The sequence below is a fragment of the Macadamia integrifolia genome, chromosome 4 (genome assembly GCF_013358625.1).
Source record: "Macadamia integrifolia cultivar HAES 741 chromosome 4, SCU_Mint_v3, whole genome shotgun sequence".
In the NCBI taxonomy this organism is placed as follows: Eukaryota; Viridiplantae; Streptophyta; class Magnoliopsida; order Proteales; family Proteaceae; genus Macadamia; species Macadamia integrifolia.
In genome coordinates, this window is record NC_056560.1 from 4,078,866 (window position 1) to 4,102,853 (window position 23,988).

At 37.8% G+C, this 23,988-nt stretch overlaps 3 protein-coding genes across 6 annotated transcripts; 1 reads left to right on the forward strand and 2 right to left on the reverse strand.

Moving 5' to 3' along the window:
* The first annotated feature begins 5,332 nt into the window (after nt 1-5,332).
* On the forward strand, nt 5,333-14,917 carry LOC122076686 (auxilin-like protein 1). Of its 3 annotated transcripts, none has more exons than XM_042642128.1 (9): nt 5,333-5,878; nt 7,392-9,270; nt 9,610-11,322; nt 11,421-11,496; nt 11,595-11,692; nt 11,782-11,847; nt 11,971-12,060; nt 12,961-13,137; nt 14,665-14,917. In XM_042642128.1, exons 1-9 carry the CDS (start codon nt 5,496-5,498, stop codon nt 14,698-14,700), a joined length of 4,518 nt encoding a protein of 1,505 aa, XP_042498062.1. In that variant the 5' UTR covers nt 5,333-5,495; the 3' UTR covers nt 14,701-14,917. The 3 variants fall into 3 exon arrangements, with proteins under 3 accessions (XP_042498062.1, XP_042498061.1, XP_042498060.1); XM_042642127.1 differs by having other exon boundaries at nt 7,392-7,555; nt 7,838-11,322; XM_042642126.1 differs by having other exon boundaries at nt 7,392-11,322.
* A 538-nt stretch (nt 14,918-15,455) lies between these two features.
* LOC122076687 (dihydroflavonol 4-reductase-like) lies at nt 15,456-17,478 on the reverse strand. 2 transcript variants are annotated; one of them, XM_042642130.1, is made up of 6 exons: nt 17,141-17,478; nt 16,811-16,980; nt 16,505-16,699; nt 16,200-16,359; nt 15,842-16,090; nt 15,456-15,759 (listed from the first exon to the last, which is right to left on the reverse strand). In XM_042642130.1, the coding sequence occupies exons 1-6, from the start codon at nt 17,247-17,249 to the stop codon at nt 15,695-15,697; spliced, it is 948 nt and encodes a 315-aa protein (XP_042498064.1). In that variant the 5' UTR covers nt 17,250-17,478; the 3' UTR covers nt 15,456-15,694. The 2 variants fall into 2 exon arrangements, with proteins under 2 accessions (XP_042498064.1, XP_042498063.1); XM_042642129.1 differs by having other exon boundaries at nt 15,898-16,090; nt 17,141-17,476.
* A 3,441-nt stretch (nt 17,479-20,919) lies between these two features.
* On the reverse strand, nt 20,920-22,531 carry LOC122077534 (dihydroflavonol 4-reductase-like). Its single transcript, XM_042643492.1, has 3 exons — nt 22,483-22,531; nt 22,185-22,377; nt 20,920-21,217 (listed from the first exon to the last, which is right to left on the reverse strand). Exons 1-3 carry the CDS (start codon nt 22,529-22,531, stop codon nt 20,920-20,922), a joined length of 540 nt encoding a protein of 179 aa, XP_042499426.1.
* Between the last annotated feature and the right edge of the window lie 1,457 nt (nt 22,532-23,988).

Consider the following 23,988-nt stretch of genomic DNA (forward strand, 5'->3'; position numbering starts at 1 on the left):
TTTTTTTTTTTTTTTGTTCCTATCCATGAAAGAGTGATGCATATTATATTGCATTGGGAGAAAAACTTTTAGATGGGTCGACCTGGAGAGGGTTTCTCTAGGCAGGCCTTGGTTTTGCTATGTGTTAGATTGATAGGATGGGTAATTTGTGGACGGGTTGAATTTAAGACCTTTTATTTACATGTTAAGTTTCATTGTGTTGAGAGTTGAATCCATGATAAAATTAATGAAAAAAGTTGAGTATATCATTGGTGTATCGTAAATTAGTACCCACTATGTCTTTCTCTCTTTTCCTTTTTGAAACGATCCCCTATCCTTATTATATGATATTCTATCATGTATTCCCATTTGTACTATCTGCTAACTTACTATATACCTACATCATGCCTATCCCTCTTCTCAAAATTAAATATTACAAATTAAGGGTCAGAAGAAGTTGGACACAAGCACTTGGCATATAAACACAATAAGAAAAAGAAAAAAAAAAATGATCCACTAATATGAGGATGCATGGATAAAACTTAAAAGAATTATATTTGATTTGATTGAATTGGAATTTAAAATTTAAATTATGATTAATCTAGATTATTTCTAGGAAATCCAACAGTTGGAATTGCCACAATACACCTGTATGCTATTCATATCTCTTATAGATCTGATGTTGAAGCAACGGGTTTGATTTAAAAAAAAAAAGGAAGTTACCTATGAGAGACACCATGATTGTGGGACCAAATGGGCAAGATCAAACACATTCTTTTTCTTTTCCTTCTTTTTTGGCTTAAAAGGAGGGCAAGTACCAAAACGATAAAAGAAGATGCTGCAATCATCTCTCTCCATCTATTGCATATTTGAATTGCTGTTTTAATACTTTAGTTGCATTTCCTTTTCATAAAGCATTTGAAATCGTAAAAGGAAAATGTTATAATTTTATTTAATGGACTGATTGTCCTTCATCATAAGACTAATGGTGTCGGATGATAATTTTACTTTCGTCAATAAAGGTTGGGTGTACTCTCATTAGTTAAGAGGAAATTTTTTATTTTGATTTAATATATATATATATAGCGAGAGAGAGAGAGAGAGAGAGAGAGAGGGATTTAGATCCTCTCCATATTTGGGAGGGGCCGACGAGGAACCAATTAGACACAAAAATAGGAGAGAGAAAGTAAAACATAAAACATGAGAGAGAAAATGAAACCCCTTGTTTTTCTCTCATGTTCTATATGTCTGGCTAGTCTTTCTCTGGCCATCCTTTAGGTTGGAGAGGATCTAAATCCAACAAAGACGTAGAAAACGGAATAAGTAGCTCATTTTCAACAAATATAAGCGGAATGAATTGATTGTCACAATGCGGTGTCCTTTCATGATCATGCCATTCCTCATTTATTTTCTCTTAATTATGCTAGTGGGCCGAAGGTTTAGCCATGTTTATGTGACAATTACGTTCACCAAGTATTAAAAGGAATTTAATTATGTATTCTTTGTTGCGTTTGCATATACCTTCTCCAGAGTCCTAATAATATTTTGGGCATAGGATCAGTGCTATGCTAGTTCCAGCTTGCGCCCTCTCATAGGGAGGATGAAATGACCATCTCGCCCCCATGACTAATGCATGGCCCCTCTTCTCATTGGCTTCCGCATTAGGATAAAACACACGCAACTGGACAATTATCTTTTTCCTTGATATTTTATTGGAAAAGAGTTCTTTGAGCAAGTAAAATAGTATATATGCTCTCACTTAATTTTTTATTATTTATTTTTCTTTAAAAATTAATATAATAATTCATATGAGGAGGCATAGTATACATAAGTTGCTCAAAGAAACTTTTACTATTTTATTTTATCACCTTTCCAACTCTTTTCAAGATGAAATTTAACTTGCGAGTAGGGAATTTGTAATCTACCTCTCATCGTAAGTTATTTATTTATTTATTTTGTTACCATCCAAATGAATAAAATAAAAATATTAGACCAATCAAATGACCAGCTTATCTTACGTAGAATTTCTCTGATCCATAATGCATTACCATGGGTCTTGATCTTGAACCCCATTTAAGCAATATATATGGAAATATTAATGCTCCAAACTGTTCTAAAACTCATTTGATGCAAGACCCAAGATTTTGCCAAAGGTAACTAATAACAACCGGCCAACACCTTCTTCATCCAATCCTATCTTATTCAGACGCATTTGAAGACACATATAAAGATCGCTTGCATGCTTTTATCATTGATTGTTGGAAATTGATGATGATGATCATGACTATGAACGCTACAATTTTACTCATAATGATAATGACAATGATGACAAAGGTGCGAGGATTATTTTTTCTACCAATTTTAGCTTCAATTACTTTAACATAGTAACAGTATTGGAGAAAAAACCTTAACTGCTTGCGTTGTCTCATGTTCAGTCACAGTATGGCGTATAAAGATTATGTTACCTTTATCGTGTGTTGAAGATGTTCCTGTTTTCGCTCTTGTTAGCCTGCATGCATGGTAATATACACCAATCGAGGTAGTGTTTTGTTTTTTTATAATAATATTTATCAAAGGAAGAGAGAGAGATCGCTCTTGTTAGCTTGCATGCGTGGTAATATACACCAACCGGGGTAGTGTTTTGTTTTTTTCTAATAATATCTATCAAAAGAAGAGAGAGAGAGAGAGAATACATGAGAATGTGGTATTTGTATCAGAAGAGTCCATTTCCTGCCCTCTAATTGGTATGATTTTCCACCATGACATTATGGAAAATCTCATTTTTTTTCTCTAATGCATTACATAGAAATGTGAAATTGGATTTTGATTCAACAACCTAAACCCTGGGGGTAAACATCTTTAGATCGTTACCAATTGCACTGCTGACACCTACCACTTTAAACACCACGAAGAATGAAAAATGCATCTCATTGAATGTGATAGAAAGTTTGACAATCCCGAACATGGATTTAGGTATTGATATCAGATCGACCATACTATATCAAATATTTTATTGGTGTTAATGATAAAATTGTTAAAAATAAATAAATAAACTAATAATAATTTGTATGAAAAATAAGGATAAAAGTGATTGATCTAGACTCATATGACGAATCCGGGAAGGTATTGTAATGGTCCCAACTACAAAATTTATCAATTATTTCCTTGATAAAATTTTGAGTTATAATGTCTCATTAGTGTTCTGCTTAGCTAATAAAGAGAGTTCCTTTGTCTATTTAGGCTCAACTCATCTAGTTGGCTTAATCTCTCCACCTTCATATTATAACCTTGATTCATCTCTGCATCTTATTATACATGAGATTTGTCTAAATGATTTTTCCTTGTACATGAAACCTATTAGGGACTATATAAGGACCATAGAAAAATCAAGAAAAGGACCCAAAGAGGAAGCACCTCTATAGGTATATAAACTTAAGATTTTACTAACTTATATATGATCATTTATGGTTTTTGTGGCAAAATGTGGCTCTTCACCCAAACATATGGGGACAAAATGATTGATCTCCACCCTTATAAAATAGAAAATAATATCTCTATTGATGCTTTCTCATGCATTCTGATTAACCCTTGTGCACTACAAGAGCCGTACCCACTCACACAGAAAACACTTCCCCAACTTCTATTTATTATCATGCATAGTAGTTATTATACTTAGGAATATGTAACCAACTTATATGGACCATAGCTAATGTACCTCCTCGCATTTTTAATGAGTTTGACATCATAAATTCCTGACCCGGTCGGTGATAGAGACAAGAGATTGGCTGTGTTCAAAACCCCCAAATGCTTGGCACGACGTGACAAATATTCATGTGGTCCAATGTCACAATCACAAACCGGCCTTTTAATATTTCAGGTTTATATTAAAGAAGGAAGAAACCCATTGGCACCTGGAAACAAATACTACATAGACATAGGCTGCCAATTTCACCCTTAATTGTCAAATAGGTGTATTTAGGGGAGGACATGGAATCTAATATAGATTTGACTCTTGCAGGGGCAATACCTACTGAGTCCATCATAATTTCATAAAATACTATAAGGTAGATCTCATACCCCTAAAATAATGATAATAAAAAAGAAGTAGATCACTCTGAGAGTCTCCAGTCTCGCTACATGATTCTAAGTATCGATTGATCGGATCAGTAGGTGTTGATATTGTTTAAGTCATACAAGATGATTTTATCCTCGAAAATATCAATATTTTTCTGTATTTTAACAATTTTCATATCATGTTTGTATCATTTAGCGATCTAGTATTGACTAGGTACGTATTTGTATAAATATGATGTTGGTTAATACTGATTAGAGTTGATTCCAAGTCAATACCTAAAACTATGCTCACTAGTGTGGTCCTTGTGCAACACATGGTTACACACCTACTAATTCCAACAGAAAATGAAAGATATTTGTCCCTACCCAAAGGGGAAGGAGGGGGGAAAATGGTCCAAGTGGTTATGTAAATAGGCAAAAGTTCATTTACATGGTCTACCTAGATGAGCTTTTCAAATTGTTCATCTTATTTAAAACCAAATAAACAATTGAAGTTATTCACCTTATGGTTAACCATGTATCAAATTTAACTAAATATATTAATGTATTATTATATTTCTCAGTTATTCATTAATGTATATTCATCCTCTCGTATTTCTAAGATTTTCAAAATTTTGTTGCACCACTTGGGCTTCCTTTATTTTGGTGTAAAATATATTTATGAGATTTGTCAAAGAGCCGAAAATAACTAGAAAATTACACAACCTCAGAAAAGGGTAATTATTTAATAAATATAATATATTATTTAAAAAAATTGTATTTAGAAACAATAAATATTTTGTTAGATATTGGTTACGTCTAGCAGAAGAGTGTCAAATAGTAAAAAAGAAATATAAATTAAATTTAATAAAAAATTAATTTTTTTAGAAAATTACACTAAAACATATTCAAACTTGGCGTTATTTATGTCTTTTTATTTTCCTGACTATTTTTGTTTTAACAGTCTACTCGGGTCTTAGGTGGAAAGTAGCACGTAGATAGTTGGGACTGAGTCGAGTTTCCCAACGCATAGTCACCGGCTTTACTAGTCAATCTTCCTACGCTCCTTCTAGTCTTTTTATTTTTTATTATTTTTTTAAAAGTCTTTTGAGCTTGAGGTTTTATGTGCAGCTTCAGCATAACGTTTCAATTTTAAAGATAGCCAAGAAATATTGATTAAAAATTTGTACGGCCAATAGGCACAGGCCCCAGTAGGCCAGTATTGCACAGCCGGATCGCATTTGCTTTCCAATAATTTCCGTTTCTATTTCGGAAGAATACAAATTTACAAACTCCTCTTTTCCTACCAGTTACCAGTTATCACCCTCCTTCATTCTCTCTCTGACCTTTCTTTCTTCCCTGTCTTCTCCTTTCTGACTCTGCAGAGTCTCCGTCTGCAGAGTAAGAGACCGGAGAAGATAGAAACGCAGAGAAAACCCTAAAACGCGTTCCTAAGTCCTTCTATGGAGGATTATTCTCATGCTTTCCACAGAAACCAAGCCTCTGCAACCGTCTCGAAGAAAATCTCCCATGGAAATGGCTTCCCCCCGAAAACTGTTTATGACGATGTTTTTGGTGGTCCCCCTAAGTTTGGAGTCCCGACTTTCTCGTCTAGGATTGAAGATTACACTGAGATATTCGGTAGCTTTCGTTCCTCACGTGGTTCCTCCATTCCAGTTTTAGATCTCCCTGTTCCCGACTCGGACGACGTTTCTGTTGATTTCCGCGCCTTTAAGTTTGATTACTCTGAAGTATTTGGCGGTTTGAATGGTGATGATTTCTTCGATTCTCACGAGGAGCTTTTTGGCGAGTCGAAAGGAGGAGAGAGCTCCTCTGAGGAAGCCTGGTATGTATTTCTTCTCGAACTCGTCACTTGTTACTCTGGCTTCTTCTTTTTTCTCCCAAAGAACAGCAACAAGAAGAATTTTCGTGCGCAAGACTGCTTGATATTATTTTCTGTTCTCTGCTACTTCGCTTATGGCGTTCTTCTTGTTGTTTACCAACTTTTTATTTCGACCGAGTTTCAGTGGAAGCTTGTGGAACAATGGCAAACCATCTGACTGCTTTGAAAAATGAAACTAACCTAAAGGCCTAATCAATGTTAACTTTCCTGTACCAAGGTCTGGGTGATACTACTTCGAAGGTATTACTCATTGTCCCAATTCTTCAACTAGATTATTTACCTTGCCCACGAAACTGCAATCTTCGGTGGATTATCCTATGTGAAGCCACAGTAGCCATTTGTTAACTGCAATCACGGGAGAGCCCAGTGGCAATCGATTCTATCTTGCTATAGAGTTGACCACCCCAGGCAGCCTCACAATTTCTAAATTTCTAAAAGACTGAAATTACTTCTACCAATTGAGAACTGATGTCAAAGAGTTCTGTACTCTGAAGCGTCAACAGAACAAGAGAGTTGGAAGCTCTTTACATATCAGTTACAACACCGAAGGCTAAGTCCCAATTAGATTAAAAAAAAAAAAAAAAAAAAAAAAAAAAAATCCAATTAGAGGCTCTTATACGCAAACTACCAAGATTTGCTGCTGTGCATGAGAGATGATTAATCTTAGAAGTATAACATCCCACTGCTATGCCATCTTGATAATGATTTTATTGGTTTATTTGAAACTGTCATTAGCCCTGCCGCAAACCATAGATTCTCAAAGCTGAAGCAACTGGCAAATGTGAAATTCATCTATGGTGTCATCAAAAGTATGATGCAAGGTTATCTTGCTGAATATCATCTGATGTTTTAATGGATGAGAAACAATGTTCTCATACTCTGATGTTATGGTCTTTTGGTGGGATCCAGTGATCTAAAACCACATATTTCTAATTTTGTAAAGAGGTGTATGTAATAATTTCTCTGCTTGCCAAAATGCATCTTACATATTTGTGTGTCATAAGCAAAGAATGGATGCTTTCTCAAGTTTATTGGCTTGTAGATTTTGGCATTCATCTTTTAAAAATTGGCTAACTGGACTTCTTATTGTGGAGACTAGTCCTTAACTCCTTATATTTCCATCTTGAATATGTTGAGATGAAGAAATGTCTTGGAATTCATTCTAGCATGTTGCAGATGTGTTATTGGTGTAATTAAAAGATATACTCTTTGCTAGTTGGGGGACAGGGACTATGGGATCCTCTACGTGAGATTACTCCTTGCTACTATCTAAATTTGCTGAAAATCTGCTGCTACGGTCCCAAAATTGCGCCATTTGGTTTACTGTCTTAATATATATTTCCATAGGGTTAAAAAATTTATGATATCAATAGGAAAAACAGCTATATAGTTGTGATTTAATCTATAGAGAGACTTATTATCAGTCATTGTGTTTTTTTTTTAATTGCATGTGAAGGACTCCGGCTGGGAGAGGTTCTCCTTCAGAAGGCTCCAGTGTTGATACTTTGGCTTATTCAGAAAAAAACCATTTTTTGTCAGATAGAGTAGCTGATCACAAATTTGGTGGTGTGAAGCAATTTGATGTTTCAAATCATGAGACTGCACAAAGAAGTGAAGAAGATCGGACAAATGGTACAACACACACTGCCCAACACCAAGCTGTTCCTGGGGTTATGTTTGTGGTTGATGGAAGCACTCTTCCACAAAAGACTGAAGTTGTCAATACGTTACCCCCAGGAGTTAATGATGGTGATGGAAATATGGATTCCAAGGGAGGCACAGCGGAAGGAAAAAAATTTAAGAAAACCACGTCACTCCCTCCCATGTACAATTCCATCACAAGTTCTTCTGGAAGTGATTTCAAACTTTCAAATCATGAGACTGTGCAAAGAAGTGAAGAAGATGGGACAAATGGTACAACACACAGTGCCCAACACCAAGCTGTTCCAGGGGTTATGTTTGTGGTTGATGGAAGCACTCTTCCACAAAAGACTGAAGTTGTCAATACGTCACCTCTGGGAGTTAATGATGTTGGTGGAAATATGGATTCCAATGGAGGCACAATGGAAGCAAAAAATTTAAAGAAAACCACGTCCCTCCCTCCCATGTACAGTTCCATCACAAGGTCTTCTGGAAATGATTTTAAACTTCAGAACAGATCTCAGGGGAATGGTTCCAATTCTAATGATATGTTTGTATCTGTATCTGAAATAAGTCTTCGGACGCAGCCCTCTCAAGTGCCGCCACCGATGAGACCACCACCAAAATTATTAATCAAACAGGGAAATTCTAAGATAGCTTCTGAAAAGTATGGTCTGGAGGGTGCTACAGGTGACAACTCACCACCCTTCTTTGATGTGGAGGTAGATGCAAGTTCATCTGCTGCAGCATCAGCAGCTGCTATGAAAGAAGCAATGGACAAGGCCCAAGCCAGACTAAAAAGTGCAAAAGAATCAATGGAAAGGAAAAGGGAGGGCCTTCAAAGCCGGTTGAAGTTGGGATTGAAGGATGAGTTGAATGGTAGGGCCAGAAAAGAGGATATTAAAGCTACTCATGAAACCTTCAGATTTAGAGGAGATGTATCTCAGGAGACATCTGAAAGAGAGAATGTTGGAATGAACGGGTTTGGAAGGCAGGAAGGGCAGCATGATACTAGGACAGCTCAGGTAGCCCCTGATTTTGAAGGGAAGGAAAAGCAGCTAAATGTAGGTAAAGAATTTGTGGAACCAAAAGTTATGAAGAAACCTATATCTGCCCAGGAGTCTCATATTCACAAAGAAGCAGTAGAGTGGAAGGTAGAGAAACAATTCTATGAACTTGCAAAAACAGGTAAGTTGAAGGCAACTCCTGAAGTCCTTGAGCAGGCCAAAATTGAGAAAAAATTAATGTCACCAACAATAACCCAGAAACATGAAGAAAGTGAGATGGTAGCAAAACAAGTCTTTGAAGAGGGAGAAGAAAATGTTAAGATATCAAAAGCATCTAAAGAGGCTTGTGAACAGGGAAATGTTAGGAAATTAGAAACAGCTAAAGAGGCACATGAAGTGAAAAAAAAGGAGAAGAAATTGAAGGTGGTGGCACAAGAGATGAGTCAGAATGAAGAAAATGAGAAGAAGCTAAAATTGGCCCAAGAGATTTCCAAACATGAAAAAGATGAGAAGAAATTAAAAGTGGCCTGTGCATTGGAAGGACATGGGAAGAAGCTAGAAGAGGCTCATGAACAGAAAGAAAATGAGAAGAAACTAAAAGAGGCTTGTGAATGGGAAGAAATTGAGAAGAGACAAAGAGAGGCCTCTTGGAGGGAAGTAAGTGAGGGAAGATTGAAAGATGCTGATGTACAGGAAGAAAATGGGGAGAAGCTAAAAGAGTCTTGCAATATAGAAGAAAATGCAGCAGCAGCAGCTAAAGAGGGTGAACTGAAAAAACCGGAGAAGAAACTTAAGGCGGCACAAGAGATGAGAGAGAATGAAGAAAATGAGAAGAAATTAAAATTGGCACAAGAGAATTCCAAGCATGAAGAAGATGAGAAGAAATTAAAAGTGGTCTGTACGTTGGAAGGACATGGGATGAAGCTAGAAGAGGCTCATGAACAGAAAGAAAATGAGGAGAAACTAAAAGTGGCTTGTGAATGGAAAGAAACTGAGAAGAGACGAAGAGAGGCCTCTAGGAGGGAAGTAAGTGAGGGAAGATTTAAAAATGCTGATGTACAGGAAGAAAATGGGAAGAAGATAAAAGAGTCTTGCAATATAGAAGAAAAGGAGAAGAGATTGAAAGATTCTTCCGAGCAGGAAGAAAGTGAGAAGAAACTAAAAGAGGCTTGTGATGGGAGAAGACTACAAGCAGTTCATGAGAAGGAAGAAAATGATAAGAGGCAAAAAGAGGTTTGTGAGGGTGAAGAAAATGAGAAACGGTTGAAAGAAGCTTGTGAGAAGGAAGAGAACGAGAACAGAATACAAGAGGCTCATGAGCGTGAGGAAAATGAAAAGAGACTAAAACAAGCCTTTGAGCGGGAAGAAAATGAGAGGAGACTAAAAGAGGCTCATAAGCAGAAAGAAAGTGAAGATAGACTAAAGGAGGTGTGTAAGATGGTAGAAAATAAGACGCAGCTAAAAGAGGTTTTTGAGCTTGTAGAAAATCAGGGAGAGAGAAAGGCTAATGAGGAGGAAAAATATGAAAATGGACAAAAACAGTCTTGTGAAGGGGAAGAAAATGAGAATAAAGTAAAAGCAGACCAAGAGGCTCATGATCTCAAAGTTGACAAGATTCTTATGACAGCTAGTACGTCATGCGGGCCTGTTAACATTAATAATTCTGAAGCAAATCAAGAAGGCCTCAAGCATGAAGAAAACAATGGGAAGCTGAAATTGGCTCGGGAAGCAATTGAGCATGAAGGGAGGGGTAGGATGATTGAAGCAGCTAAAGAAGTCTGTGAATCTGAAGGGAGTGGGAAGGAATTGACAATAGCCAGAGCAAGAAATGGAGAACATGAAAGTGGGAGATCTAGACCTGCCAATGTGGCTCAATGTGCCCCTGAACAAGACAGGTGTGAACAGATCAAAGTATCCATGGAGTGCCTCTCATTAGATGAACTAGAGAATAAATTAGGAGAATCTGAAATTGGAATTGATCTGGAGCAAAATGAAAAGAACAATAGAACATTACCAGTGGCTTGTGACCAGGAAAGCCTTGGTAAGTCTCAAGTTGCCTTTGATCAGGAAGGTTACAAGGAGAAGAATGAAGCAGCTCAAGGGGTGAAAAATTGGGTTGAAAATGAGAAGAAAACTGGATTGGCTCGTCCTGCTATGTGCTTCGAAGAGAAGGGGAACATGCCGAAGGTAGCTCAGCAGGTTAGCAAGGGCCAAAATACAGAAAGAAAAGAGAGGAATTACCATGAAATAAGTTCCAATGTAGAGAGAGAAAAAGAAGCAAGGTTGCAAAGAGAAAGAGAACAGGAAGAGGCGCGTCTGAGAAAAATAGAAGAAGAGAAAGATAGGGAAAGGGAAAGAGAAAAAGATAGGATGGCTGTTGAAAGAGCAACCCGTGAAGCTCGTGAAAGGGCATTTGCTGAAGCCCGTGAACGGGCAGAAAGAGCTGCTGTGGAGAGAGCAACTGCTGAAGCACGTCAAAGAGCAATGGCAGAAGCCCGAGAAAAACTAGAGAAGGCTTCTGCAGAGGCTAGGGAGAAATCATTGGCTGAGAAAGCTTTTATGGAAGTCAGACTGAGGGCAGAGCGTGCTGCAGTGGAAAGAGCGACTGCTGAGGCTCGGGAGCGTGCTGCAGGAAAAGCAGCTTTGGAGGCAAGAGAACGTGCAGAAAGATCTGTAGCTGATAGATTCTCCACGACAAATTCCAGAGACAGTGGAATGAGGCGGAGCTCTTCTTTATATGTGAGCATAAGGAGTTTTAATTATACAACATTTCCTCTTTTGTTCTTTTATGAAGTGCATTTTCTATTGCTGCATGTTAACTAAATGGTGAATGGCAGGAATTCCGAGACCCACATCTTCAAAGCTCAGGCTCGGATGGTAGTTTAAGACGTACAAATTCTTCAGTTCATGGTGGTATGTGATTCACAAAGTGCTACTTTTCTACAGACTATCTATTGTTTACCTTCGTTTATTGCATTTCTTCTAAGCAGTGTTTCTTTTTCATCATGAAGCCTCCTGTACTTCTGTTAAGTTTCAAGGAACAGAAGGTGAATCAGCTCAGAGGTGTAAAGCTAGGTTGGAGAGGCATCAACGAACTTTTGAACGCGCGGTAGGTGTTCTTTAGGAGATTAAATAGAGAGATTGAGTTTTTTTTTTTTATCTAAATATGAACTCGTAATTTTTCCTGTTTCAATTTAGGCAAAAGCTCTTGCAGAGAAGAACATGCGTGATCTTCTTGCACAGAGAGAACAAGCAGAGAGAAATGTGAGTATGCTCTTAGAATTGAAAATTTTCTACATCTGGCTTGGCTTCCGTTGTCCAGGATTGATGATAATTAACCAGCCTTTTGTTGCTCTATGAATGCCCTGTCTTGTACTCTGATTGCAGAGACTAGCAGAAACTTTGGATGCTGAGGTCAGAAGGTGGTCTAGTGGGAAAGAAGGGAATTTGCGTGCATTGCTTTCGACATTACAATATGTAAGCACAATTTTCACCTCTTTCTTGTTATTTCTGTAGTGAGGGGGTTAGCTGGTCTGCTACCATATGTGGTACATGGCATCATAGGTAGCACCAAATAAACATGGGGGCATGCTCTTCCGCTACTCATATCAAATTTCAGTCCATAAGAACTTTGTGGCAAAAATAATTTTTCCCTTGGCATTTTTGACCTAAAAGGTGAAATTTGGACCGCTAAAAACACATGGGGAAGAGTCATATCCATGGTGGGCTGTGGGGTCGAAACTGGCATGCAGCTGAACATTGCTTAATTGGGCCACTATCCTGGGTAGCCTAATTGGAATGTACTTTAGTCTACTGCTTCTATTGTAATTCTATCTGGTTTAGATTTGATGAATTGATTGAAATACACTATATTGAAATTTAGTTCTGCCTCTGTTTTCCTTCAGATGATAGGGATTGTAATGGATGGGTATCGTCAATTCTATGAATGTTGCTCATCTGCTCCCAACCCACCCTATAGACATTAGACATGCCTGTGGCTCCCTTTTTTTACAAGGTACCCAAGGTGGGTACCTGTGAAGTCGGTGCTCTGGGTTTTTCAAATACCATACCTGGGTCTGACTCTTAACTGGTAAGGGGCATAGCATACCTGAACCATTAGGTGCAATTTCTGACACTGCCAAGGTCAAGTAACTCGTATTAGCTTTTTATGTCCTAATCATGATATTTCTTCTTGGACTGGAAATATACTTCTTTTCTTATTTTGGGATGAGACTGCAAATATGTGTTACGTCTTTTTGTCTTCAGCATCTTTAGTTGCTCTTCAGTGTTAAAATATGTCTACATTTAGTGGTGGAAACATGGTTACTCAAGCACCACCAGTAAATGTTATGACTAGTTTTTATTTTTCTTGGTCAGGTCCTTGGGCCTGATAGTGGTTGGCAGCCAATTCCTTTGACAGAAGTTATAACAGCTGTTGCTGTAAAGAAAGCGTATAGAAAAGCCACCCTTTGTGTTCATCCTGATAAGTTGCAGCAAAGGGGTGCAAGCATTCAACAGAAGTACATATGTGAGAAAGTTTTCGATCTTTTAAAGGTATGTTCCTAGCTTCCTTGTTCACCACCATTAGTAAATGATTTGTTTAGCTTTAATCCTAAGCATGTCATCATGCCTCCAAGCATCCTAATTGGCTTTGATATATCAAGAATCTGAGCCAAATCATTTTTTTTTCCGAAATGGTTTAAATCCTTTTTCCCCATTAAGTTGGGATATGGTTTTGGATGTTGTCGTTATTTTAAATCCTTTTACTTGCAGTATATCCCAAGGCCCTAGAAAGGTGTAAACTAGAAAATATCAACATCATAATGGCAAAACCCCCTTGCCCTGGATTTCTTGCTCTGTTCCCCAGGTTAAGGTAGAGCATGCTAAATGTTTCTTATTTGGGTAAATGGTGTGGATAGGTTTCATAATAGGGTTTCCACCAGCAGGGCTGTATTAGCTTACAATAGCATCCTCTTCGAGCCATGTAGAGAAACTAAAGAAAGGCCAGAAAACTAGTCACTTTGAAATTTTCAGATGAGATACGTGAACTCTCATTGGACTCCCTCCCCCTAAGCTGCGACAGTTAGTATGGTAAGACATTTTTAAATTTTTCAGTTGACCTGTCTATAGGGGGTTGTAGGCAGAAATAGATGCATCCAGAGGAGCTCAGGTGAGTAGAATGTGGGATAGGATCATAGGAGGATTCACTTAGTGAGTCATAAGGTTAGGACATTGATTGGTTGTTCTTCGTCTTAACCATTGGACCAGGTTTGACGATGGTCCTTTTTTCTTGGCCCGTCCGGGTAGAAATCTTATTTCATTTTGATTCTCTGGGTTGTTGGACTGAGTGGTCGGACCACCAACATTTTCCCTTGAACAATCCAGTCCCCAGTCAGCATGAGATATTCAAAGCCAATATAAGGTGAGGCTTGAGGTGTGGTATAAGTAATATGGCTTTGAGATGCTTGCTTCAAGGTAGCCGGGCTGACCCTAAATCTCATTCACTGTGGTTTAAACTAAAGGATTCCCTCCAGGAAGAAGCTGAGAGTCATGGCTCCAGGTTTTGCTTCATTTTTATCCAGAATGATATTTAGCTGTGGTTATATTTTAGATCCTGTGGTATATTCTGTCATGGCCCAAGGTTCTGGTTGCTCCTCCCTATGCCCTCTCACAGGACTTGGTGAAATGACACCATGCCCCCACTGTTGGATCCCCCGCCTGCTCTCCCCATTGGCTGGGGCACTGGCACAGGCTGCATGCGACCAGGTGCAATCCTCAGCCACATACATATATATATATATATATATGGAAAATGATCGCTCCCTGGTCACTTCTACCACCAAGACACTGGGAGTGCAAAATGACCACCCTGCCCCCTGTGGTTGATGCCTCTACCTGCTTCCCATTGGCCCATGTGTTGGTGTAGTAGCTACATGATAAGGGGGTGTTCCGTTGCCCATGTATATTTCAAAATTATTTTTTATGTCAATGTAATATATGATGATAATGAAATCATGAAGAACAAGGATGCCTTTGATTTTCTTCTCTATCTGACCATTGTTTGGTTCATGAAATCCTCAGGAGGCTTGGAACAAATTCAACTCAGAGGAGAGATAGCCTTTTTCCTTCAGCAACCTTTGTTGAAGCATGCACGATAGGAAATAATGTGAAGTTTGTAATTTTGTACCAAGTAAATTATGTCATCGGAAAAAAAAAATGTCTTGGATCTTTGTAAGCATTCTTTCAACCACTTGCAAATGTAATGGAATTCAGAACCTGGCATTGTATAGGCATTAGGGAATTAGAAAAATACCATTCCATATTACAATTGAAATTCTCCACTCTCTCTCCCCTCCACCACCCCACCCCACCCCAACCCCCAAAAAAAAAAAAAAAAAAATCTTGTGCTGCTATAGTTACTAGAAAATCCTCCAAGATAACTAGTTCACATCACCAGTTTCGGATATGTGATATAGGTGCATATTTTTCCTCTATGGATGCATGCAAGATTTTAATGCATGTATCGGTCGCTGCCGATACAGATATGGTATTAGTCAAGGCTGATACCAAACATAGATGGATTGGGGGATCTAATTTTGATACCTAAAAGAATGGATGTATTCCCTCTGTTTCAAAGAGGAAAATGATATCATGAACTCACTGTAGCTTAGGAAATATAATTGGGGGAGGTTTTCCACGATACAGATGTGGGTAGGATTTTGTATGCCACATTAATGGTGATGCGGAGAATGGTATCATCCACATGGGTCCTATATGATTAAGAGGGAAAAAGGTATGCCTATCTTTAACATAAGGAACAGTAACCATTAGCAATTAGGCTAGTGGAGAAAATGACCCAAAACACACAAATGGAAAAGAAAAATTTGAAAGACCTTGGCATTAGTTTCATTCATTCCATCAAGCTTCCGACAAATAAATCACCCCAAAATAGATTGCAGAAACACAAAAGAAACGCTTCTTAGATGAGGAGTCTATTCCTTGATGACAGTAAATGGCTTATCTACTGTTTTAAGTGGGATCAAGTTCTTCTCCCTGCAGGAGCGGATAGCTCCATCAAACATATCCTCCGTGGTGTACTTGAATTTGAAGCCTAGGTCCGTGAGTTTTTTTGAAGAAAAATGCAGAGGCTTAATCGACTCATCAATACCCTTAAACCTGCAAAATAGATGTTTCATGTTGATAACTATATTCGCTAAGGCCACTTTACCCTTTTATGGAACTGAATCTAAATAAGGACCTAAGTCAAGGTAATGAAGAATCATTGAAAGCCTTATTGTATAGGGAGTACAATACGAGGTAGGAATGTTGTATTCTGGGTATCTTTCCTTCATCATCTTTGCAAGCTCAAAGATGGTCATGTCCCTGGAGGAGCAGATGTATCTTCCCTCTGCTTTGGGATACTCCAACAGGAAAATATGAGCATTGCACAGATCATCCAGGTGAACCAGGTTGTGCTGCTTCAGAATGGAATAGTGAGCTTCATTTCCTGTACCAGAGCAAATGAAGGGGAATTGCAGTAAGAACACACAATACTAAGATGCAAGGAAGCTAAATTGGAACGGTTATCGAATTTGATTGTTTGCAATGAAAGATACCCAATATTAGAGCCATGGCAGTGATCATGCTGGGTGGCATGCTTGACATGATAAAGGGACCAACAACTAGTGATGGGATGATAGTTATGAAATCTAAGCAGTTCTCCTTTGCAAAATCCCATGCAGCTTTCTCTGCCAATGTTTTCGACACGAAATACATCTGGAAAAATCAAAATTGCAGCAATCAGTACTACTATTACAGAGAAATGCTTCAAAATCAGGTCAGATACTGTGGGTTTAATGCCAAATGCTTAACAAATTAATGCCGTATAAAGGTAACAGAGAGCATATAAAAAGAAGCTGACCCAGCCGGTCGTCTTGGTTCGTCTACAGAATTCAACATTGCTCCACCAGGTTTCATCATATTGCGGCTGCTGCTGCTCTTGAACGGCCACAGTTCCGGCGGAAGATGTGAAGATGACACGCTTCACTGTCTGGGCTTTCTTGCATGATCTCATTACATTCAGAACTCCATTGATTGTGGGCTTGATCACTTCGTTCTACATTCATTGAATTACATAGTTAGATAGTGCTGGATAATGTTCAGTTCTATTTCCTATTTACTTCTCTGGACAGTTTAAACTTAATAATCGTTGGTAATGGAAGGTTGCCTCAGGGTCTGTTGATTCAAAGTCCATCGGGGTGGCCACATGGAAAACTCCAGTGCATCCTTTGAATGCCTCGTCGAAGCTGCCTTCGTCATCCAGGTCTGCCTTCCAGAGGGTAAGTTGCTCGCTCGCTTCTGGGAAGTCCAACAAGGGCTTTGTCTTCCTGAGATCAGCTGCAAAAAGGTTAAATTTAGGATTACTCTGTTCTGCGATAACACCCGGAGAAGAAGAAATTCAACTTCAATTAGAAAGTTGAACTAAAGGTACTACTATCGCAGTGAGGGAAAGAAAAAGAGAGAAGATTTGAACTATGAAAACAGAAAGATACTGAACTGGGATCCCGAACGGTCGCCCGGACTGTGTAACCCTCTTGAAGTAACCTCATAACAAGCCATGATCCAACATAACCAGCTGCTCCAGTCACTGCTACTGGACCCTTCATCTCACTTTCACAGGCACTGTTCTCTCTCTCTCTCCCTTCCCGATCTCTGTGGGTCTCCTCTCTCTCTGTCTAGTCTCCGTATTAGTTGTACTGTCACCCTCCGGTCTCAGTTTTCTATATTTCAGGCTCTGATCTAACCTTTAAATATGCTTTAGCTACCATTCAATGTCTAAAGGTTACAACTTGTAAGTCATATTGGTATCTAACATGTCAAACCAATACTTGGGAAGATCTTACAACCCCCCACCCCCGCCCCCAACCCCCCACCTCCACATCCTCTATATGACAATGGCAGTGAACATTCTATGGCTGGGAATCCCTTGGTGTGTTCAGATGTTCCCATCCATTATATACTCACTGCACCATTGCAGCGGCTACAGAGGATGTGGACTTTACCCTTTCCCCCCTAGAAAAAAAAAAAAAAACCAATAATTGAGAAAATACGGTATATTTAATGAAGTTACTACCTGGCAATCCAGGAGATCTCAACCCACTTGTTAGTATTTTTTTTTGGTAAAACAACTTGTAAGTATCATGTGGCCTATTTATACTGGTACCTAACATGTCAAACCAATGGTTAGGAAGATCTTACACACACTCCCTCCTCCCTCTCCCTATGAAAACATCTTTTGTCGCGGATGTGGTGGTGCGGCGAGTATGCGATGGCTAAAATGACATTAGGATACATGTCAATGTCGTTTCGACTGTTCAATGCTCACCGCACCCCACACCTGCGGCAGACAATCATTATTCCTCCAAAAAAAAAAACAGATACGATATATTTAATGAGGAAAAGAAGAGGACACCACATATTTAATGAGAGAAGGATCCTAATATTTAATGAGAAAGAGGAGAGAGGATAGGACTGTGAGAGGAAAGTAAATGCTATATTTTGCTTTTCCCTGTACAATGAGTGTGAACTTTTTTGTCGTGACCATTAAATTTTTGCATTAAAAAAGATGATTTGGATCCGACAAAGAGCTCCACTATTTGCATGGATACAAAGCTTCTTCGTAGATTTATGTTATTTTATTACTTGTGTAAATAGATCAGAGAACTTGCATACCTATATCGTTATGAAAATGGCCCTTGTTCTACCAAAAAAACCCCTGGTTTATCTTTCTCGTGGAGTTTCAAAGTCCAGATTTCTGTACTTTTACAAGATTCTTTTCCAGTGCATGTTTGTTTCCTCTTTCATAAAAATTAAAAAATTAAAAAGATAAAAATAAATAACATGTTTGTTTCCTCTGTGATGGCACTTCATATTGTACACCTAAGAATCGAATAAGTAGGAATCAAAAAATATAAAGGAAACGGTTTGCTACCCAGTAGAGTGGCCCTTGCTCTTGTGCTGGGGCCAAGGAGGAGGTATGCATGGGCATGCAATAAGAGGTGCATGGCGATTATTTCTTCCCCCAGTGTGTAGGTGCAAGGAACACATTTGGACATTGTTTTTTCCATAAAAGAAGGTCACCAATTGAATCATTGTAGATATGGCTCATACTCTTTTTTTTTTTTTTTTTTGAATAACATAAAAAAAAGGGGTAATTTACAGTGCCACCCCTTAGAGGATATCATTATTGGAGAGACACCTCTTGTAGAATATCAAATTATACTCAGACCCCCTACCGTCAATTGCTGTTAAGTGATGAGTTAAAATGACTATTGTACCCTATTGACTAAAACATATGTTTTTACCGGAATGTGTATATTATCAATCCAATGGATGTTATTCAAAACCCTTTTCCCCTTCAAATGGATCCAGGTCTAATCCGAGTGAAGCTCTTCCACCGTCTTTCGGATCCCATCTTCCAACCTGAAACAAAGAAGAAAGGAGGGAAGAACAAAGAAAAGAGCCTAAAATGAAGAAGGGAGGAGGCAATTGTGAAAGCTCTCAACTTGAAACGGACGACAAGGGGGTTTCTGCTTTAGGGGAGCCCCTTAAGGTTTCGGCTCTCAACTTGAAATGAAGAAGGAGAAACATGGGGTTTCTGCTTCAGGAAACCCCTTAGGGTTTTGGCTATCAAACTGAAATGAAGGAGGAGGAAGGGGTTTCTGATTCAGGGGAGCCCCTTAGGGTTTATCAAGTCTATTCCTCAAAAATCAGTGATCCGCCCGAAAAGAAGTACCTACAGATGGGTTCACAGTCTTTAACTGCGAGCCTCTCCAGTAGAGTTCTTCTCTTCTTTTAGGGTTTTGGCCTTTATTGCCCAAGGGGTTTTCTATCTAAATGGTTTAATAGATCTAGTTTTAGGATTTTGAATTGCGTCGATTACTGATTACTAGCTCTCCGGTGTTGTCATCATGTGGGTGTTGTGTATGAGACAACGCTAAATTTGCAAATCTCCGTTTTTGCAAAATCTTAAAGGCGGTGTTCTAGCTTGCCTCATGAAGCGGATCTGGAGAAATTCTACTCTCTTATCTCTTCCGTTTTATTTCTCTCAATTTTTGTGTTCATGTGATTTAGGATTAAAAATTAGATTTTAACATATGGATGGAAACGATGCTTCTTTCCCAATTGCTCAACTCTTATGATACTAAGCCATCTTTTTCCATCCCTGCAAGTGATTACTATGTTTTTTTTTTTTATTCAAAACGTATTTGCTCTGTTTTCTTATTAAAAAAAAAAAAAAAACTGCAGATGGGTCTGGGAACATTGAAAAATCCAAGGATATGGCTTCTCTTGATTTAAGACCAAACCTTGCATGTGAAAAAGCTTCTGGTGTTTCTAAGGTTTCAGGTTGAGAGACGATGGACGGATGAATATGAATTCTAAAAAAATATGGATTTGCCGCTGTTCTTTACGAAGAGAGATTGGTATCGATTTGGGGATGGGTCTTTTTCATTTTAAGGTTGGAGACTTATTAGAGGGTATATTAGGTACTTCAACTTTTACAAGGGCATTTTAGTATTTAAAAAAATATATAACAGTTGATATCAGCATATAAGGTATATTCTATAACCATGACTGACGGCAAGGGGTTTGAGTATAATTTGGCATTATACAGGGGGTGTTTATCTAATAATGGCATTCTTCAAGGGGTAGCGTTGTAAATTACTCTAAAAAAAAAAGAACAATTAGGAATCGGAAGATGTGTACATGATTCTAGGTTGAGTGTTTGTGATAATAGTTGTCCTAGCTAGATAAGCAAAATGGAGCACTAGGCTCGACTCTGGACTATATATACAAATAACCTGTTGCATATTTTTATACACAGACAAAAAACACATGAACCACACTTAGTGGCCAGCAAAAGTTATCCAGATCAAAAAAATTTATATTCATTATTTAACATGATTGTATAAACTAATCACCAAATTTAATAATGATGCTTTTTAGATACCATTTTATTTTAGTTTTGAAACCTAAGGTATTTAGATTCAAAGTAAAATAAATTTTAATAGCCATATATAGAATGATTTGAATTTAGTGATACAACCATTTGAGGTAATTTAGAAAAAAAAAAAAATCCTTTCTAAGATTGAAAATTTCACATCACTTTTCCTCCATTTTACTTTCCCTTGCAACCAAAGGGAACCTTAATAATTTGGTTAATCAGGATTATATTCAAAATGACAAATGACCCAAAACAAAAACAAATGGAAAAGAAAATTCTAAAAGTCGTTAGCATTGGTTTCATTCATTCCATTAAGCTTCCAGTAAAAGAAATCACACCAATATGGATTGCAGAAACACAAAAGGAACACTTCTATGCCTTAATGGGTTGCTGCGTTGCTGGTTCTCTTCCCCAACTGCAGAGATTTTCTCCTCCGCTCCATTTAGTTTTTGGTTCTCTGCAGCACATGGCTTCTCTAATGTTTTAAGTGGAATCAAGTTCTTCTCCCTGCACGAGCGGATAGCTCCATCAAAGATATTCTCTGCGGTGTACTTGAATTTGAAGCCTAAGTCCGTGAGTTTCTTTGAAGAGAAATGAACAGGCTTGATTGACTCATCAATACCCATAAACCTGCAAAATAGATGTTTCATATTGTAGAAAAATGGGTGGATTAGAATATTTAGTGAGCACACTTATCTTTGGTTGTTGAGCTTTCAAGAGATCTTCGAACCATGAACTCTTAGAAATCTTGTAACAAAATATGTTGACAATATAAACAGGTTGAGTTGTGTCACTTGACACTCTCCTTAAGACCGTAGACGCCCCCAATGGTGCAACTGGATGAGTTACGAGTCGACCTTCAAGATGAAACAACCCAATGGCATCCATAGTAGTTGTGCACTCAACTGCTAGACCCCTTCGAGTATTCCAACGTTGTGCTCAAACTAAAGATGGAAAACTCAAAATACACTTAAGTATATACACTCAAAATAAGAGTAAAATAATATCTCAATCCTCACAACACATCATAACTTGAGTGGACTTTGTAATTGCAATTGGTGTGTACAATGCCTAGAGATCCCCTCTATTTATAGAGGAAAAGAGACTTTCAGAAAATAAATGAAGAGATAAGGTTTCTCATTCAAGTCTCTCACAAGAAGAGGAAGAGATAAGATCCCCCATTCAAGTCTTTCACAAGAAGAAAAAAAGATAAGGTCTCTCAAAATGAAGAGACAAAGGCTCTCATAAAGTGAAGTAAAAAAATCCTTAAGATGAAGAGATAAAGTCCTAAAAATGAAGAGACCATATTAAGTATTATTTGTAAATACACAAAAGGTTATGAGAATACATAGAGATAATTATATGAGGGGTCATACAAGAAGATAAAAAGATGGTCAAATCTGAAAAGACACAAGAAACTATAAGGTAATTTGAATCTTATAATAATTTAAATTAAATTATCTTTCATATTCTAACACATATTGATAAGTATACTAGCTGAGGCCACTTTGTTCTTGTATGGAACTGAATCTAAATAAGGGCTAAGCCAGGGAAATGAAGAATCAAGGAAAGCTTTATTGTATAGGGAGTGTAATACGTGGTAGGAATGTTGTATTCTGGGTATCTTTCCCTCAACATCTTTGCAAGCTCAAAGATGGTGATGTCCCTGGAGGAGCAGATGTATCTTCCCTCTGCTTTGGGATGCTCCAACACGAAAAAATGAGCATTGCATAGGTCATCCAGGTGAATCAGTTGGTGCTGCTTCAGAATTGAATGGTGAGCTTCATTTCCTGTACCAATAAAGGGGAATTGCATTAAGAACACACAATCCTTAGCTACAATGAAGCTAAATTGGAGAAATTACCAAATTTGAGTGTTTACAGAGGGGAAAATACCCAGAATCAGAGCCAAGGCAGTGAACATGCTGGGTGGCATGCTTGACATGATAAAGTGACCAACAACTAGTGTAGGATGACACTAATGAAATCTAAGTTGTTTTATACATCATGGAATGTTAAAAAATAACCCCTTAGGTATGTTGATGATTAGAGCACATTCACCTTCAATAATCACATAGTAATAACATTTATAGCTTTCACGATTTGGAGACCTAGCTTGCCTTACTGCTAATACTTCTATAAAAGCAAAATTGATGCCAATATATTCAACAAAACCTGATATGGACTTGCCATGATATTCTTGAAAGACTCCTTCGATTCCAGCTGGAACCGGAGTTCCTAAACTAGAACCATCAGCATTAAGCTTAATAAAACCTAATGGTGGGGTAATTCAAGAAATATTAATAGTTTTAATTGAACTAGTTGAGCTTCTAATAAAAGAATAAAAGAAGTAAATTCCCTTGAGAGTCAAAGTGCTGAAGAATTTGAGCTGGTGGTTGAGACCTACTTCTTAAAGATTTCTCATTAAAAGCAAATAATGGTTTATTACTATTAAAAACAATTTGGATAGATGAGAAGAAGAGATTTAGTGAGTGAAACAATGGTCAATAAAAAGGCATATCCTGTGCATGAGGCTCTCGCATGTGCGAGGTCCACAGGGGGGAAGAAAACTATGCAGTCTTACCTTGAGAATGTTGAGAGTTTATTTTGACCGCTTGACCACTAGGTCACAACACTCATACCTCATCGTTGGACCAAGCGTGTCCCTTAAACAATGGTTAGTAGCCAAAGATAAATATTGTTGGTGTAATGGCCATCTAGCCCCACCCTGCTTTAGTGAGAAATTAATGAGTAATAAAGGGGAAGGGTAATTTCTAGTTGTAGAAAAGTTCGGGAATAAAGACATAGGTAATTTCTAGTTGTGAAAAAGTTAATGAATAAAGAGACTCCAACAGTTATATAACGACTACATAAATGAGTTATAAATAGAAGACTTTGTTTTTATCAAAAAATAAAATAAAATGAATAATTCAAGGCAACTAATGAGGAACCATCTATATTTGTGACTAGAGATATATCTTTGAAACTTGGAAGTCAACTTGGATAACACATCTCACAAAGTGAATCCAGTGTTTGAAAAATCAGCTAGAATAGGTTTAAAAAAAAAAGGTTTTTCTAATTTGGAATTGACGGAGACCAATCTGGAATCCAGTTCCTAATTCTTAAACACTAAAAGCATTATTTGACAATGTTCTGTTTCTATCGTTTCTGTGTTTTTTTGTTACCAGAAACAGAGAAACAACTTAAAAAATAATTGATAAAGATGTTCTGTTTCACCTGTTTTTATAAATATAAATCAAAATTTATGTCTATTTACAATTCTATAAACAACTTTGATGAAACAAGTCGGACTTATCGTTTCGAAAAATAAATTTGAGAGAAAAAAAAAAAGGTTGTTGTGCCCGATTAATCTCTCAACTATTTAAATCTAAAAAGAGGCAA

What these genes read in the sequence shown, in the direction of transcription:
- LOC122076686 (XM_042642126.1), top strand. Translation starts at nt 5,496, where the DNA reads ATGGAGGATTATTCTCATGCTTTCCACAGAAACCAAGCCTCTGCAACC. An exon ending in AAATTCTTCAGTTCATGGTG is followed by an intron (nt 11,497 to 11,594) that starts GTATGTGATTCA and finishes TTCATCATGAAG; the next exon opens with CCTCCTGTACTTCTGTTAAG. An exon ending in AAGTTTTCGATCTTTTAAAG is followed by an intron (nt 13,138 to 14,664) that starts GTATGTTCCTAG and finishes TGAAATCCTCAG; the next exon opens with GAGGCTTGGAACAAATTCAA.
- LOC122076687 (XM_042642129.1), bottom strand. Translation starts at nt 17,249, where the DNA reads ATGAAGGGTCCAGTAGCAGTGACTGGAGCAGCTGGTTATGTTGGATCA. An exon ending in TGCCATGGCTCTAATATTGG is followed by an intron (nt 16,091 to 16,199) that starts GTATCTTTCATT and finishes GCTCTGGTACAG; the next exon opens with GAAATGAAGCTCACTATTCC. An exon ending in GAATACAACATTCCTACCTC is followed by an intron (nt 15,760 to 15,897) that starts GTATTGTACTCC and finishes TCTATTTTGCAG; the next exon opens with GTTTAAGGGTATTGATGAGT.
- LOC122077534 (XM_042643492.1), bottom strand. Translation starts at nt 22,531, where the DNA reads ATGTCAAGCATGCCACCCAGCATGTTCACTGCCTTGGCTCTGATTCTG. An exon ending in TGCCTTGGCTCTGATTCTGG is followed by an intron (nt 22,378 to 22,482) that starts GTATTTTCCCCT and finishes TTATTGGTACAG; the next exon opens with GAAATGAAGCTCACCATTCA. An exon ending in GAATACAACATTCCTACCAC is followed by an intron (nt 21,218 to 22,184) that starts GTATTACACTCC and finishes TCTATTTTGCAG; the next exon opens with GTTTATGGGTATTGATGAGT.